Raw genomic sequence first — 16391 nt, forward strand, 5'->3', positions numbered from 1 at the left:
CGTTGTACTGCTCCAGGTAGGCAAACATGTTTTGCGGTTCATTAGTAACGTTTTTTTTTTTTGTTATTTTCGCTAGGCGGATGAAGGTGATAACACCAGCTACAATGAATCACCATAATAACCTGCCAATTTGGAACAATTAGTTTTTAACGCAAACGGGCAATTTCAATCGATTCACAATGCCATTGTTGGGAAGGGCTTAGTACTACTATTTCCCTTTTTTTACTTTTGATGTGGCATTTCAAATGGATTCCAATTTGTTGATGTTTATTTTTGCTTTCGTTTATAAAAACTACCCACACACACACTGTTTCACACCTTTAAAGGTGTTGGAAGGCAAACTAATTGCATGGTGTAACATAACAGCTTGTATGAGTTGCTGTTGCTGTTGCAATGCACTGCAAGCATATAATTTTACCTTTCAACTTACTGCTGTTTTTTTTTATTCATGTTTTTCGTCTTCGAATGGTATGTTTGTTTTCGATAACTCAACCATAGCGCGTGGTATAAATGCAGCATTATAAATAATACATACAAACAATGGGAAATAATTCAAATTGCGAGTAAATTCAATAATTCAATTCGATACCTTCGCTGGAAACGAAACGTAGCCACATCCGGTATTGTATACTGAATCCTGATCCTGATACCCATACCAGTCCTTGGACTTATCCTAAATTAATACTGATCACGAAACCTTAGCTTGTCCTGGAACGGATACTAATCCCAAACCAGTAAAGGAACTGAACCTCAACCCTTACCGATCCTGGAACTAATACTAAACTCATAATGGTACTGCAATTGAGACTGTAATAGAGCTGAATTAGTTCCTGAATATATTCCAGCAGCTCTGATTTCTGGATCCAGTAGCTGATTCTGCTGGTCGATAAACTAATCCCGGCAGTAAACGTACAGGGTAGGAATCAGAATAAGAATTTTACTTAATTTGTATAAACATGGAATTTTGACAATTTAATTCTTATTATTTAATTTAAAACATGATAAATATTTCTTATTCTATTCTGATTATTAATATGTTAAGTGTAATTTTAGTTACTTTCCGTCTTGGTGTCCAATCGAACACTGATCCTTTTAAGGTTAATTGTCTGCCTAAACTCCATGTCAATCATATATTTGTATATATAATCATCCAGTGTCTAAATTACGATAACGTTATCGCCCAAGTTGATGCCCAACCATAGAAATGAACCTGTCTGTGAATGATGATCAATATGTTTTCCTAAATGTTTGCAGCTTTATTGAAACCTCTACATAAACATGCAATACAATGGCTTGTTTGTGTTTTGGATGCTGAAAATAATTAAATTTTCTTTGGAGAACGATACTAAACTATTTAGTGAATAATGCTCAGTAAATTAATAAATTCACCTAGTGAAAGTATAGCATGCCATGACAGTATTTTTTTTATCTTTTTATCTTTTATATTACATATCTTCTAACGTTCATCTCCTAACTGACCTTTCCTCTTAGCTTCATTCACATGCTAGCTTTCACACACGTTTAAAAAAGTCGTGCCAATGTGTTCCCGCTTCAATGCGCACCCGATGGAGACGGAACCACAGGAATTACACTTCAATTAATTTCCCACGGGACGGTCTGTCTCCCCACATCAAACCCCAGCATGTGGAGTTTGATGTACGGCCGGTGTGTGGGTGCCGAATCAAAATTAACGTGTAACGAGCAGCGAGCACCGAGTGTCCGAACATCCGCTCGCATGTCGAGCTGTTGATCTGTGCTGCTCTGTCTCGTATGTGTGTGTGCGTGTGTGTGTGTGTAATCTAGAACCGAACTGTTGACCATGCGTAACGGACAACCTTCATCTACGAGCTTAAAGGTTTCCGGTTTTCGAGGGTGTGCATAAATCGACCACTCGCACACACATACACACACATACACACCAACGCAGAAAAAAACACCTCCTCCGGAACCGAGAGATTAGACATCATAAAGGGAGACGATTTGTGTTTTGGAAGTGGTTTCTGACCGGCCGACCAAACGAACCGATTGGCAGACAAATTGAACCGGAACGGTACCTTCTTCCGGCTGTTCCCAGCTCCCAGCGATACCTGTGAGGTTGGGGAGGGGGGAGAGGCAAATGCACCGGAAGGAAGGAACACGGTCGGGTATCTCAATTTCCTGCGCGCTCAATTGTCGACCCGTTCCGATCACCTGCGTGCCAATATTGTCGATTGTTGTGGTCGGTGGATTTATGGTCGGCATTTAAGCTGTCCCATAAATCATGCGACACGGAACGAAACCGATCCGATACCGTAGTGCAAAACGGCTGCGTTAAGTGCGATAGCAGGCAGGATGGGATTTTTTATTCCCTAGGCTGGTTATTTTCCTGGTAAAAAAGTCCATTTTTTTGGCGCTACAAACCGAGCCCAATTGAAATCGGGTGGGGATTGAACGGCGAGGAATACATAGCTCAACAGATACAGGTCTAATCTTGTAGGCAAATGCTCGACCCGGTTGCTGCTGATTCGTCTTTTCCACTTCAATCCGCTGTGAATGAAGTTGTCGCAAAGACATCATCTGCGCGCATTCCAAGCCAGACAGGTCAGTAGGCAATAGGAAGTAAAGATAGAGAGAAATTGTGGGCAAAAAAACCGCAAACTCACCCAATTTGCCCCGACCTTAAGCGGGTGCCATATATCATATTAATATAAATTTATTGCCGTTAATGTATGCCATTTGTGTGAACCCTTTTTTGAGTGTTTGCATTGATTCTGAAGGAAAGTTTGCGCGAACAAAACGGCAAACATTGGTCGAGCAGACCTATTACAATGGCAAAAGGGTATCGATTCCTGTTTGGGATGTCCTTTTAGCCATAATTGGTTAGTCAAAGTCTGTTTACAGATACATATTAATTCATTCATTTTTATAGGAATCCTAAGACTGATCAAGTGCAACGATATCGAAAGAAAAAAACGATCTTACTCTTAAAAGCCCGTTTTCATTGCGTTGTACGATCATGCGAAATAAAATATCTCTAAAAGCTTTTTTGACGTGCTAGTTGTGTAAAAATCTTAATTTTGAAGTTACTTTCAAAATAATAAAAATATTAATTGATAGTTTTTTAATGGGAAATGAAGGTTCGGTAGGGAAGCAAAGCCAATTCGTTGACTAGATCAGGTGAAAGAGGACCGGTCAGAGATCGGGAGTTTACATGAATCAGAAGCTGTAGTCAGGGTGTGAGAGTCACAGCAATTAAAAATATGTTTGCAGCGATATTTTGATTATGGAACGAATTCACACAAAATTGGGAAACATGCATTATCCCGACATGCCGACGATAAATCGACATTTCTTGAAGTAATTAAATAAAACTTATATAGAAAACTATAAATCTAAGAAAGCTAACATATTACATTACATATTACATGGAAGGAATGAACATTATGCAAATGGACTAAATGGAAAAAGACTGCATCAGAACGCTTCTTGCATGTAATTATCGAACTTTTTGATAGGACTTTTTGCGAACAACCACCTTTTTCAAATATTCGACCGTTAGAACCTGTTAGTGTGTTTAAAAGTTCCACACATAGATGTCGCTGTTCTAATTAACATTGATCAACTGTGGCACATGATGAACTGTGGTTTCTACCAGTGTGGCCAGATTATTTTGGCGGTTTTCGGTAGGCGCATCAAAATTTTATCGGTAGTTTTCGGTAGGTTGAAACTCGAAACTTAACTCGAGTTGAAAGAAGTGAAAGCGAAAGAAGTGTTTAGCGTGACGGGGGGGGGGGTACTAATGCGCAAAATTAAAGTTCCATTTCAAAAGAATATGCACTCTTAAAAAATTTTGCCGAATCTCGGTAAATTTTTGCCGAGATCTGCACAACTGAGATCTCGGCAAAGATCTCGGTTAAATTTCTGTTGCCGACATCTCGGTTAATGTCATTTTGTTTTGACGTTTACGTTTAACCGAGATTTTCGGTTAGAGCAAATCGAGATTTCGGCTAAATATAAAAACATTTTATTTTTATTTTAGTGATTTTATTTGCGTATCAAATGGGTTTTTTTTTAGGTGATGGAGAGCGTTGGGACAGGCGCCGATTCAACCGCCGTTTGGGGCACAGCGTTTGGATGTGGTACCGGTACAGGAAAATGAGCCGGACAAGGAGCGGGCACTGGTACAGGCACGGTTCTGTAAAGCGGGCAGAGTGAAACAAGTCTGAGTGAACCCTTTTTAGATTTCTTGTGATCGAGTGTTGATACTTACCTCGTGTAGGTGACCGGAAATGAATCCTGGAAGTCTGTACGGTCTGGCAAAGGTTGAACCAACCGGATTAGCTTCCACATCTGATCCTTAAATAGGGACTGCTCCGAGCGACACTCTGAAGAGCACCGGTTGCGTGCGCTGATGGAGTTTCCTAGCCCCAACCCCGCTCCATACCTGTGCTCGATCGCACGCTACTGATTCTCGTTTTTTTCACGCTGAGAGACTCATTTTCACTTTTTTCTACATTTTTTATTTTACATCACAACATCACTCCGAAAGGTTTTCGTTTCATTAGCACGAGATTAACAGAATGACAGATAGAATACCGAGCCTCGGCTAATCCAAGTAGTAAAGCTGAAATCTCGGTTATTTTGACGGATTATCTCGGTGACAGCAGTGTTAACGTATGTTCTCGGCATGATGTGTTGCCGAGTTTCGGTTAAAATTTTTATTTAACTGATATTTCAGTTTTAAATGGTACTGATTTTCGGCTACTGGGTTTTTTCAACTGACATATCAGCAAGAATCGAAAGAGCCGACGGATTTCGGCAGTTTTTTTAACCGAGGTCGTGAAATATTTTTAAGTGTGTGCATCCTTTACTTAGGATATGGATTAGATTTGGTTCAGCGGTTACACAAATGAAGGTCTTTCTGAAGTGTTGATCTGAAAATGTTACTAGGAATTCTAAACCAAAGAATAACTGAGATGCTTATTTTTTTTTTCTCAGTGGTGGCAAGTTATTTTTCTTGTGGCTTCACGCGACCGCTTAGGGCCACTGCAGTGCTCCATTGGATACGATTTTATCGTACGTGCTGTAATTTGATTTTCACTGGATTATTTAGATTGATTTTATTGTTTTGCTGAGTTTCATCGTTCAATGATTACAAAAAATTAAAATTTTTTCCTTCAAACATAATTTTATATATATCGGTTGTTGGAAACATTTGTAAGGTTCCAACATCTGTCAGACCAGGCGATGTTTTGATCCGGTTTCAAAACATATAAAAAGGGAGAAAAACCGCGAAATCAGCCCTTAACGACAAAAGCGAGCAAGTGTACAAACGATTATAAGAGAGAGAATAAAAAAACACTAATTTTTTGGCACTGCGTTGAAGTAGCCTAAAGAATTTAATTCTCTCACTTTTTTACACGGGAAACTAACGTTTTCCAACATCGGTATTTCTGGTCACTTTGCCCACAGGGCAAGGCGAGCTTTTGGCGGCCACCGTCGCAAAACCGTCGCAAAACGTCAAAACCGGCGTCGCATGTACTGCAAACCGACGTCGCCAGCGAGCGAAACTCGCAACGATTTCGAGGCGCTGGCGACGGTCGTTTTTGGCGTGTGGCGACGGTTGTTGACCTTTCGAGCGAGCTTTTGCCCTGCGGGCCAGTGTGACCAGATTATATAGGCAGATTTCGGCAGGAGCACTGCCGATCCCTCCGGCAGGAGCACTGCCGGTACGATTACGTACCCAAGTGCCACAAATCTACTAAACGACCACTAAACGATTTCTTAACGAAACAAGCTCTCTACCTAAACGGAATATAGAAAGACTTCGTTTAGCAGACGGCAAATGACTCATGCATTCTAAAAATAGCAAAAAAGCTGGTGGCGCTCTCTGTTGGTGGGATATCCCAACCAGTTGAGCTTCATCGCTTGGCGGAGAGCTTTCTCATTTCCTCTGTACTGTTGTATAGTTTCGCATTGAAGTTATGCATCGCTAGAACTAGAACGGCGATACGATTGTTTAAATACTAAACTCCTACGGAAACCACCAGCACTGAAGCAAGTGAGATATGAGTAATGGTCATTGGTGTTGATACCCACGTATCTGACCACACGACCATTCATATAGATTTTTGCTCAGAAAGATAGAAGGCTATATAGGTCATGATATGATGAAACTTGTCGAAACACATTGCAAGAAAAGGATAGCAATATAATGATGAGTTGTAATACGCCATCTATTGATCAAACCAATGAAGCTGTGGAGCTTTCATTTTTTGTCTATGGATATTCAATTTTCCAGTCGTTTAAGCTTAATCTGTGGCGCTTGGGTTGTCTGTCGGGTAAGCTTTAACCTCCGACAGCGAGAATCAAATTCAAATTTAAATGACTTTCTTTGACGAGAAATTTTCGGAATCCACGCAACTGACATTTTCTACTTATTATGAACATTAAATTTTAACGGATAAAAAGTGCCAGGCAAACAATGCATCAGCGCGTAAAGTAACAAATGTGGTTAACAATCCTTGAAATATCATTCCAAGCGCCACAGATTAAGCTTAAACGACTGAAAAATCAAATATCTGTGATTTTCGGTAGGATAAATTGAAAATCGGTAGTTTTAGGGCGGTCATCTGTGAATCGGTAGGCATATAAAAAATCGGTATTTCTGGTCACTCTGAATCCAAACAACAACAAACCATCCAATTGTGAATAAACAAACTGATAACACCGGACATTGCTATCATTGCCGAAAAGCAGCACATAAAAATAGTAAAAGAACACAAAGACCACCGCTTATCTCGACATCCAATTCGACCATTTTGCACGGCAATTGTTCTAGTTGTTTCACAGCGAGCGGGTGTTTGTTTTGTTGTTTTAAACCGAAAATCATGACCAAGGATAGGAAAACATCTTTCCTCACCGAAGAGCTGCCACGAAAAATTCTTCACTACTGCCCAGAATTTGATGGTGAGGGTAAGATTTCCGATGTTCAACTATCAACGCCAGATCATTTGGATGGTTTTATGTCGACGATTCACAAGCTTTCGTTTAGGTACGAAAGCAACGATGGAACGTAAGTGATATGAATTCCTCTTTAAAAAAGATAAAAGAAGCATTATTCAAACATAGTTTTGCTATTCCAGTGTCGTGCAAACGTTGAAACTAATGGTGAAGGTGATGAAGGGTAGCGACGAGTTCCGGGAATCGTCCATGGGCAAAACACAATTCACCAATGAAATCTATATCTACACGAAGGTGCTGCCCGCGTTCCAAGAACTCCTAACCGAAACCGGCCTAGCGGGAGACTGGTGTCCGAGGGTGTACTACGGTGAGGCGGGTCACTTTCCATCCTACAGCGACCAGTACGAAACCATCCTCGTGCTGGAGGATATCTCTCCGCTAGGCTACAAAGCGGGACCCCGGCTAGATCTGGAGGAGGAGCATCTGCGCTTAATGGCACGTCATATAGCATCGTTTCACGCGTGCACATACGCCATGCGTCTCCGCAATGATGCTCGATTAGCCTCCCTAATCGAAGGCATTGCTCCGCTGGACTTTGTGTCAGGAGATAAAACGTTCACCAGCTACGATGTGCTGCTAAAGTTGGGCGCAAACAGGCTGTACAAGTATCTGGACGATCATCCCGAGCAGCTGGATAGTGAAGCGTTCAAGCGGGACATGACCAATCTTCGCCAGCGGTACGGTACAACGCCGATCAGTCTGATGCAGGATTTACTTCGTAAGGATGAGACATTCTCGGTCATACTGCACGGTGACTACAACCGCAACAATGTGCTGTTCCGTGCGGATGGCGCTGGCAAGCCGGTCGAGCTAAAGATGTTCGACTTTCAGGAAAATCGCTACGCAACGCCCGTTATCGATCTGACGTTTTATATGTACATGAGCATGACGGAGGAGCTGCGCAACCGGTGCTGGGATGCAGTCGTACTGGAATATCATACCGCACTGCTGGAAAGTCTGGCCACAATTCTAAAAGTACCACAAGAGGATGGTCTGCTGGATCCGTATCGGCTCGAGCCTTTTTTGGAACATTTCAAGCGTCATGCCATGTACGGGGTGATTGTGACGTTACACTTTCTACCCTGGATGATGTGCCCGGAGGAAGAGTGCGAACAGTTGGCGCACCATTTCGCGCGAGACGTACACTCGAAAGAGCTGGCCCACTGGACGCTGGTCTGCGGTGGAGAGGAGGTAGACAAAAGACTGGTCGGAGTGTTGCGACATGCCAGCAGCAAGGGATATTTTGAGATCGTGAAGGAGTAGATCACGGTTTTAGAATGATTTACTTTTTTATTATTTGTTTAATCAATTTATACAGCAAAGTCAGCTAAAATGCTTTATTTTTTTGTTAAGTTTTATATCACGTCAAAGTGCATTAATTTCAAAACAGTCAATAAATCTAGTAATCATACCATTACATAGGGGTAATCATCAAAGTAGTCGTGGTTTTGTAAACCTTCAACTTAAACAATAAAGAAATTTCCCGTGCAACGATAAGGATGTTCTAAATTTATCAAGTGAAAACTTAAAAAAAATAGTAAACAGAAAACATTCAATAAAAAATGGTATAAAATAGTTAACAAATACAATGCAAATGATACAAAATAATTAACAACAATCCTTAACGCAGCCGAGACGCAACCGTGAAACGATGAGCATCCACCTCGGACAGGCCGGTGTGCAGATGGGTGAAGCAATCTGGACCCAGTACGGCCTGGAGCACGGCATTGGGATGGATGGCCAACGGATGGTAGAGATGGCGGACGGATGCGACACACAATTCCACGCGTGTCCTGCATTTTATTCCGAGAACGGTGAAGGGCGCTACGTCCCGCGGGCCGTCTTTATCGACACGGAACCGATGGTGATTGGTGGGTAAAAGCATTCCTGCTCTTACTGTTTAATTTAATTTCTGTCTCTCTGACCACCCGCCCCTACAGACCAAATGCAAGCGGCTGAGATCGGTGAACTGTTTAACCCGGACTATCTCGTCCGCGGTAAGGAAGATGCGGCCAACAACTATGCCCGCGGATACTACAGTCTATCCCACCGCACGCTTGTCGGAGCATTCGAAGCCATTCGGCAGATGGCGGAGGACGCGGACAACTTACAGGGCATGCTGCTGTATCACTCGTTTGGAGGAGGCACAGGATCCGGAGTGACGGCACATCTGCTTCAGCAGCTTGAGGAAGAGTTCCCGCGGAAGACTCGCCTCTCGTTTTCCGTCTATCCTTCCCCGTACCTGTGCACGAGCGTCGTCGAACCGTACAACACCGTGCTGATGACGCACCGCAGCATGAACAGCATGGAGTGTTCGTTTATGATGGACAACCAAGCGATCTACAGCATTTGCAGTTCCAGGTGGACGGATTTGTGTTTCTTTGAAAGGAAATAAGTTTAAATTTTGAATGAAACTTCCCATCCGCTTCCATTCTAGGCTTTCCATCGAACGGCCCAGCTATGCGAACCTTAATCAATTGATCGGTCAGGTTGTTTCCGGTGTGACGGCCTCGCTACGCTTCGGGGGCGATCTCAACGTAGACATGAGCGAATTCCAGACCAATCTCGTCCCTTACCCAAGGCTACACTTTCCACTGATTTCTTTCGCACCCATCATTACCTGTGAAAATGTGAACCACGAAAGTGAGTCTTGCGTAGCAGGGTTTCCACCGGCATCCGTGTAATGAATGTGCTTCTCACCCAATCCAGACCATGATATCGGCGCAATGACGAAGCAGCTGTTCGAACCCGCCTGCCAGATGGTCCGGTGCGGGTCGCCTGGACGGGGCAAATACATGGCCTGCTGCCTGCTCTACCGAGGGCACATACTGCCGAAAGACATTAACGAAGCCATTGCAAGTATCAAGGCCACGCGCAGTGTGCGGTTCGTCGATTGGTGTCCCACCGGGTTCAAGGTTAGCATTGCACACGCAGTGTGGAGCTGGAGCTAGTGCTGCGGAAGTTTAGCTTTTTTTTCGCTTGCAGATTGGCATTAACGCGATGCCTCCGAAAATGGCCCCCAATGGCGATCTAGCGCCGGTCCGACGGTGCGTAACGATGCTCGCCTCCACTACCGCCATCTCGGACGCGTGGAGCAACATCGACGAGAAGTTCGACATCATGTACCGGAAGCGTGCGTTCGTGCACTGGTTCGTCGGGGAGGGCATGGAGATGCAGGAGTTTGGTGAAGCTCGCGAAAATCTCGCCTGTCTCGAGATGGACTATCGGGAGGCAGGTTCGTCTGGTTCTGTTGAGTTGCAGCTGAAAGGCTTCATCTAATCGGTTGGTTTTTTTCTTTTTATTTCCCTCTTTTCGCAGATAGTGGAGTGTCCAGTGACGTGTCTGAATTTTAGCAAATCAACCAAATCAAACTATTTCGTTTCGGAAAAGATAAAAATAGCAACAAAAACAAACACGCGCACGGTTTTCGTCAACTATATTCTCTAAGTAAGATATATGTACTAATATTTGCGTTTAGAGGGCGTGTTTGGGCGTTCTGACGCGCACGCATTTATAATCGTTTCGCATGATTAATGGTGGTATTAGTTATAAGATGCAAATGGCGGTTGTTTTTTGTTTTCTTTTTCTTCCTTTTTTTGTGGAGGACTACACATCCTCTACCAATAATTTGCGACCATCATTCATTCAACCGCTCCGGTCGGCTTTCTAATTGTTGCAGCTTCTACACATGTTAGCCAAGGGCGGCATCCAGTACCGGTCCACGGTGCAGAAGTTTCGCAACGCTTTTCGCTCAAAGGTAGCCTCCTTATTAGCCTCCTTGCCTTCGGAGCAAATGACGCATGGCGCGCATCAACCTGATTGATTAAAACTAAAAAACCAATAGAACACATGCTGTTTGTGCCTAGCTCCTCAGCTCGGTAGCCTGCCTAATGATCACGATACGCAACTAGACGATCAAAGCGGCTTGGTTATTGCGCACGTGCAACGAAAGCCTAAACGCTCAACGCTAGACAATGGCTCCCTCTAGGAGAAGACTGGCTAATGCGCGTAAATTAGCATTTTCCGATGCAGTTTTTTTGTGTATTCATTTCCTACCTGTTAAAGGTCTCCAATTTTGCATTTTTAACGATTTCATTTGTTTTTTTTCTTCTTTTTTTTTATTAGCTTCATCTACTTCTGTTGGCATATTTAGTTTATATTGGCTTGTTAATCAATGTGTTCTCTTTGTTTGCAATCTTTTTTTTTGTTACCTTTTTCCACTTTCATTCTTTTCCGTTTGCTTCCTTTTTCACTTTCAACACAGTAAAAGAATACTTAGAAAGACTTACACGCACTAGCCCCCCCCCCCCCTTTTCCAAGCTTCGTTTTGCTGTCTTTGTTATGTGTGGTTAAATGTTGGCCACTCTTGGCTTCCTCTCCGCCTCCTTCTCGCCATCGTATTTGGTTCAGGGTAAAAAGAGACAAAATATAGGTATATAGGCTTTTTGTATATACTTTTTGTGTATAGTTTTAATGAGTTGTTCTCGTACTTTGTTGCTTCTCTGCTGAAGACTTTTCTTTCAATTATGATTATGAAAACGGTGCTGCTCCATCGCTCTACTTGCTACATGTATATATGTGTTACGAGTTAATTATACGCTGCTTCATTCCACCTGTTCAGCCGTCTTCCCCACCAGAGCTGGCTATTTTTTAAATAGTTGTGTGTGAGTGTATACGCCTGCTGTATATCAGTGAGGAGTTTGTAAGGGGTTTGTGTGTATATATATAGGCTCTCTAGAAATCATACAAATCGATCGATACCCTATCGAATATATCTCGCTATCAAATAGAAGCAGCAATGGTAGTGGCAGCAGTAGTGCCCTCATACAAAATCTGAAATCGCTCAGCTTCGCCGAGAGGTTTGGGAGCGAAATGATGCTCGAAGTGACTCCCATTCGGCTGCCCGGTCCTGAAAGCCCTTCCGGCAAGACAATGTTTGTTTTGGTGGAAATTGTGCAACAAGAGCAACCAATTTGATGATGGTGCACACGTACCCTCGGTCTGTAGTAAAGCAACAGTCAGAGAGTTTGTTTGGGAGCCGATTCGTTAAAAACGCTTTTAGTGTTCAGTGTTTGAGGTTACAAAGGTTTCGTTTTGGTTTTGTTTTGTTTTTATTTTGCCTATTCTGTGGCTCTACATTTAGATAAAAATATTTCCCACGAGTTAACAGTACGTGCTTGTTCATGCGCTAAATGTTGCTATACTTGAATACATCGTTCACTACGCTAGATATATGCAAGGAAGTAGATATCGTTTGACGTTGGTTTTGTTTATGTTTTTTTTCTTTAAATGGTGGTTTTGTTTCTGGTTTCTTGTATGTTGCAAATTCGAACGTTCAGCGAAATTGGATATCATTTTCCACCTATCATCGGGATAAACATACTCTCTCTCTCTCTCTCGCTCTGTTTTCTCTTTTTCTCTCTAAACCACTTACTGCGAAACGGTCGCAGTCGAGAAACATCATCGAACAAATTGGGAAGCTTTGCCAGCGGGAGGGGAAACAAATCCTGCGCCCTTACTGTTCCTCCGCTTCGTCCGGCACTTCCTCGTCGAATTCCGGCCCGTTGTTACCCGACCGGCACAGATCGTTCTATTTCTTGATCGGGGGCAGCTGTTCGTTGATCGTGACGCTGAGCCGCCGGATGTTGGGCTTGTCGTAGTCCTCCATGGACATGCCACGGGACAGGCGCCGTGCACCCGTCGATCCTTCGGTCGAGCCGCTGGAGCTGGTCGAGAACGCACGGTTCCGGTCGACGCCGGGCATAGCAACCGACGTCAGCAGGCCCTGGCCCTTGCAGAACAGCAGAATGGACTGGGCCACCTTGGCAGGCTGAAATTAGCAATAGTGAGAATATGAAATATAACTTTTCAATTCGATAACCTGTTCGCAGTGCGGACAGTGGTTTGCACTTACAGCGTCCGCCAACACGTCACCAGCACGTTCCACCTTCAGCAGCGTAACCTTCTCCTTGTTCAGATCCTTGTACAGCTTCTCGACAACGCTGGCGTACGGGCTCATGATGCCGGTAATCAGCAGACAATCGACCTTGCAATTCTTCAGGGGCAAATCTTTGCGCCTGCATATGAAAAGCAAAAGATAAGCGTGTACCCGTGCATCACAATCACCCCGAACGGAACTGCTCCGTCGCTTCCGCTTGTACTTACGACATAAATGCTTTAACGTATTGCTTTAGATTTTTGCTGTTCAGCGAACTGTGCAGACGGCTCTGGAACTCGGACACAATCTTCTCCTTGTCCGGGTTGTCGCCCACCAGTTGCTGCATTGCCGTGATGAGTTTCAGGTTTTCAATCAAACGTGAACGGAAGGAGAGTAAGAAAAAAGGAGTAATTAAAGAAAAGGACACCTTTACAATGATCGTATTGCACTCGATCGAGGAGGATAGAACGATCGAGTGATCATTTAGGAGGCGCTACAGGACAGAGCAGGAAGTGTAAGAAACGGGCAGCAATAATGCAACAACGGCTAAACGGGCTAAAAACACACATAACACAACATTTAACGTGAAGGGCTGCAACGATTTCATTCGTGAGCTACAGTAAACAGCTACACCTCGCTAGGTCCCATGTTACGCTCCAGCAGAGATTGTTCATTGCTTTGCTCTACTGGGAAACATTTTCTTCTGATTGTCAATTAACAATTGGCTCAAGTGTGTCAACAATTTTGCTAGGAGTTTGTCTTATACTAATACTAATACCATTAACTTGATAAATAACGTATAAGCTTAATGTTAACATTACTTATATCATAAAATTGTTTAAATTTTTGATTTTTAAATATGTTATTAAAACAAATACAGGAGACCCACGATATACGAACGATCCGAGTTACGATTATTAATTGAAACGACGATTTTGAGTTTGTCAGTTTACAGTTGTTGGTTTGCATCAATTAAAAAATTTTATTTTTGATTTCGCCTCGAATTTCCAGGAAACTAATTTAGTTTAAACACACTTTTCAGGTATTCTCCGATATACGATCATTAAGAAAGTAACGCTACACGGATATAGGTGTACGCCTGTATCCTAATTGTATTATCAAAATTTGTCAGTTTTTTTAGCAAATTGTTTTAATTTGATACATCAATTCCTTAAAATAACACTTTTTTCGAACTTCAACAAATATTTTAAAAGGTATCAAAATGCACTCTTCAGTTGAAATCATATTAATTGACTAGTTTATCTAAAACATACCACTTCAAGTAGAATTATACGAGAATTTGCTATAATCGGATGAAAATCTCAAAATTCGACTAACGCGTATCTCGCGGTTGTCTCTGGTTTGTATTAATAGTGTATATTGTGGAATGCGATGTATTGACGGATTTTCAACATAGATCTTTTTCGTCTAACGCCTTGCTCTGGGACCTTTCAGCGGTCTCAAATACAATCGTATGTCGAGGGTCTCTCCTGTACTAGAAATTGTATCCATTCGATCATCATAACATTTGCCTACCCAACCGTTTGACTACGGAAGGAAATTGTCTGTTAATTTTGGCCTGTTCCCGAGCTACCGAATCAAATCCGGTAACATCACTGTAGTATGTCAGAATCTATCACATTTTATTGTTATTTAAGCATACTGCATAACGTAATAACTTATAATTTCAAAAACTATCCAATTCTTTTTATGGCATTAGCCTAAGTCGATAATCGCGTAACTCGAGTACAGACAGTACATAGAAATGATATTTTTCGAATAATCTGTAAGGTTGAGTTTCTTTTATAAATAACAAATATGTTAAGCAACGTGTGAACCAACTTCAACACAAATGGACGTTTTTTCCGAAAATTTTGTTACATTCAGAACAACTACAAAATAAATAGATTATTAATTATATAATTATTAATTAATTAATAATTATTAATTATAAAATATCGCTCATTTGGATACATCTTTTAAACAAATAGTAGAAATTATCTGAAAAATACAGGTATTTTCTTTAGTTAGTTACGCTACAATTGAGTTATCATTTTAGGGTCCGATTAGTATAACTTAAATTAAATTATCTTAAATTAAATTTGTCTTTTCCATAGGTTTTTCTTCATATATACAGGCTAGATTTGTGTTAGTAGCATCATAACGTAACATTTGTGAACGATTTGATATCGACTTTATTCATCCCCTTGAAACAACAATCTTACAGCCTATCCATAAAACTACCTTTAAACAACAACAACATCGAACAAAGAAACCAACAACCAAATTCAACCAGTATTAAGTAACGTTCAAAAGGTGCAGCAGAACGATCTTTTCATTTTTGTGCACACAAAGAGAAAACGATCAGCCACGCAAAGCGAGCAAAGGTAAGTGGGCCCTTCCTCCCAGTGAGTCTAACGAGCAGGTTCTAGTGAAAAACAGAAGCTAAGGGAACACATACTAACAAAGCTAGCTAAAAACACAATCAACACGATTACGCTAAATACCTCGGAGAAAACCTGCGTGAGATTTTGGTTTTGGGTTTGGTTGGCAGAACGAAACATAAATTGTGATGTTTTGCAGGATGCGGAGGATGTCGTGGTTGCATGGTTGAGTATATTCGTTGTAATTGGTATTTGGTTTTAATTTGTTGTTTTTTGGTTGAATTTTTTTTATCATGTGTTAGAGATGTGTTGCATTGATTTTGCATTTTTATTGCGATTGAGTTGTTGAAGGGACATTTTTGTTTTGTGATTATCATTTCCAGAGCGCAAATGTAAATCGATACGATTTAGTAGTAATTAAGCCGCATTGATCGTACACAATGTATACAATGCAACGGTTTTTTTGCCACAATCGCAATACAAACGCAACAAAAAACCAAATGAATAGTTTCCGATCATAAATCATTCGTCGTAAATGAACGACACGTCGGGGAAGAGGGGAGAAAAAAGAGAAAAGGAAAACATTTATGTTTAATAATTGGATGCTGATAACACTGTATGTTTGTATGAATTGTACGGTTCATTAGGTGCGTTCATTATGCAGTTTGGTTGCTGTTATTGTATAGGAAATTATTGTTTAATATCGAGATAGTAGCTTTTAGGATGTTTATTCCAAGAATTAACTTTATCAGAAATAGTTTCTTTTGCTCTCATCTATCTTATGGAATATACTTTCAAATGCCTCATACATCGATATGTGGCTGTTGATTATTACTTACTCTGCTTTTGCATTATACTTTTGCAACATTTTATCATTAAAACTAGTGAACCACTTGGTAAAATGTATGTTTAACAGACCTTTTAACTCATTTAAGAATAATTTTTAGACTGCTATTCTAACATAACGTAAACGGAATAAAATAATTATATAAATGCAATTAGGCGGAGAACCACACATGTTCATTCGTATGAACATTGCACTATTCTCCAGTGATAAACATGAAAAC

The 16391-nt window shown here is 41.5% G+C and overlaps 3 protein-coding genes across 12 annotated transcripts in view; 2 read left to right on the plus strand and 1 right to left on the minus strand.

Annotated features, from left to right (window-relative positions):
- Positions 1–6679: 6679 nt before the first annotated feature.
- On the plus strand, positions 6680–8499 carry LOC120894757. Its single transcript, XM_040297543.1, has 2 exons — positions 6680–7054; positions 7125–8499. The coding sequence occupies exons 1-2, from the start codon at positions 6870–6872 to the stop codon at positions 8263–8265; spliced, it is 1326 nt and encodes a 441-aa protein (XP_040153477.1). The 5' UTR covers positions 6680–6869; the 3' UTR covers positions 8266–8499.
- Positions 8301–10415, plus strand: LOC120894756 (tubulin alpha-3 chain-like). The gene is made up of 7 exons (XM_040297542.1): positions 8301–8567; positions 8633–8873; positions 8943–9363; positions 9440–9645; positions 9712–9917; positions 9988–10237; positions 10321–10415. Exons 1-7 carry the CDS (start codon positions 8565–8567, stop codon positions 10353–10355), a joined length of 1362 nt encoding a protein of 453 aa, XP_040153476.1. The 5' UTR covers positions 8301–8564; the 3' UTR covers positions 10356–10415.
- A 6-nt stretch (positions 10416–10421) lies between these two features.
- The window catches only part of LOC120894758 (uncharacterized protein ZK1073.1), a 42134-nt gene continuing 36164 nt past the window's right edge, over positions 10422–16391 (minus strand). For 8 of the 10 annotated variants that reach the window (XM_040297547.1, XM_040297548.1, XM_040297544.1 and 5 more), the window contains 4 exons: positions 15448–15459; positions 13168–13280; positions 12917–13079; positions 10422–12832 (listed from right to left, as the gene is read on the minus strand). In XM_040297547.1, coding sequence (XP_040153481.1) covers positions 12593–12832; positions 12917–13079; positions 13168–13280; positions 15448–15459 — 528 coding nt within the window. In that variant the 3' untranslated portion in view covers positions 10422–12592. The remainder of the gene's footprint in view (positions 12833–12916; positions 13080–13167; positions 13281–15447; positions 15460–16391) is intronic. The other 2 variants (XM_040297550.1, XM_040297549.1) reach the window with 1 other exon arrangement.

The sequence above is a fragment of the Anopheles arabiensis genome, chromosome 2 (assembly GCF_016920715.1).
Source record: "Anopheles arabiensis isolate DONGOLA chromosome 2, AaraD3, whole genome shotgun sequence".
Lineage (NCBI taxonomy): Eukaryota > Metazoa > Arthropoda > Insecta > Diptera > Culicidae > Anopheles > Anopheles arabiensis.

Coding starts and splice junctions, on each gene's coding strand:
- LOC120894757 (XM_040297543.1), top strand. CDS start 6,870: ATGACCAAGGATAGGAAAACATCTTTCCTCACCGAAGAGCTGCCACGA. Junction 7,055..7,124: donor TACGAAAGCAACGATGGAAC/GTAAGTGATATG, acceptor TTGCTATTCCAG/TGTCGTGCAAACGTTGAAAC.
- LOC120894756 (XM_040297542.1), top strand. Junction 8,874..8,942: donor CACGGAACCGATGGTGATTG/GTGGGTAAAAGC, acceptor CCGCCCCTACAG/ACCAAATGCAAGCGGCTGAG. Junction 9,646..9,711: donor TGAAAATGTGAACCACGAAA/GTGAGTCTTGCG, acceptor CACCCAATCCAG/ACCATGATATCGGCGCAATG.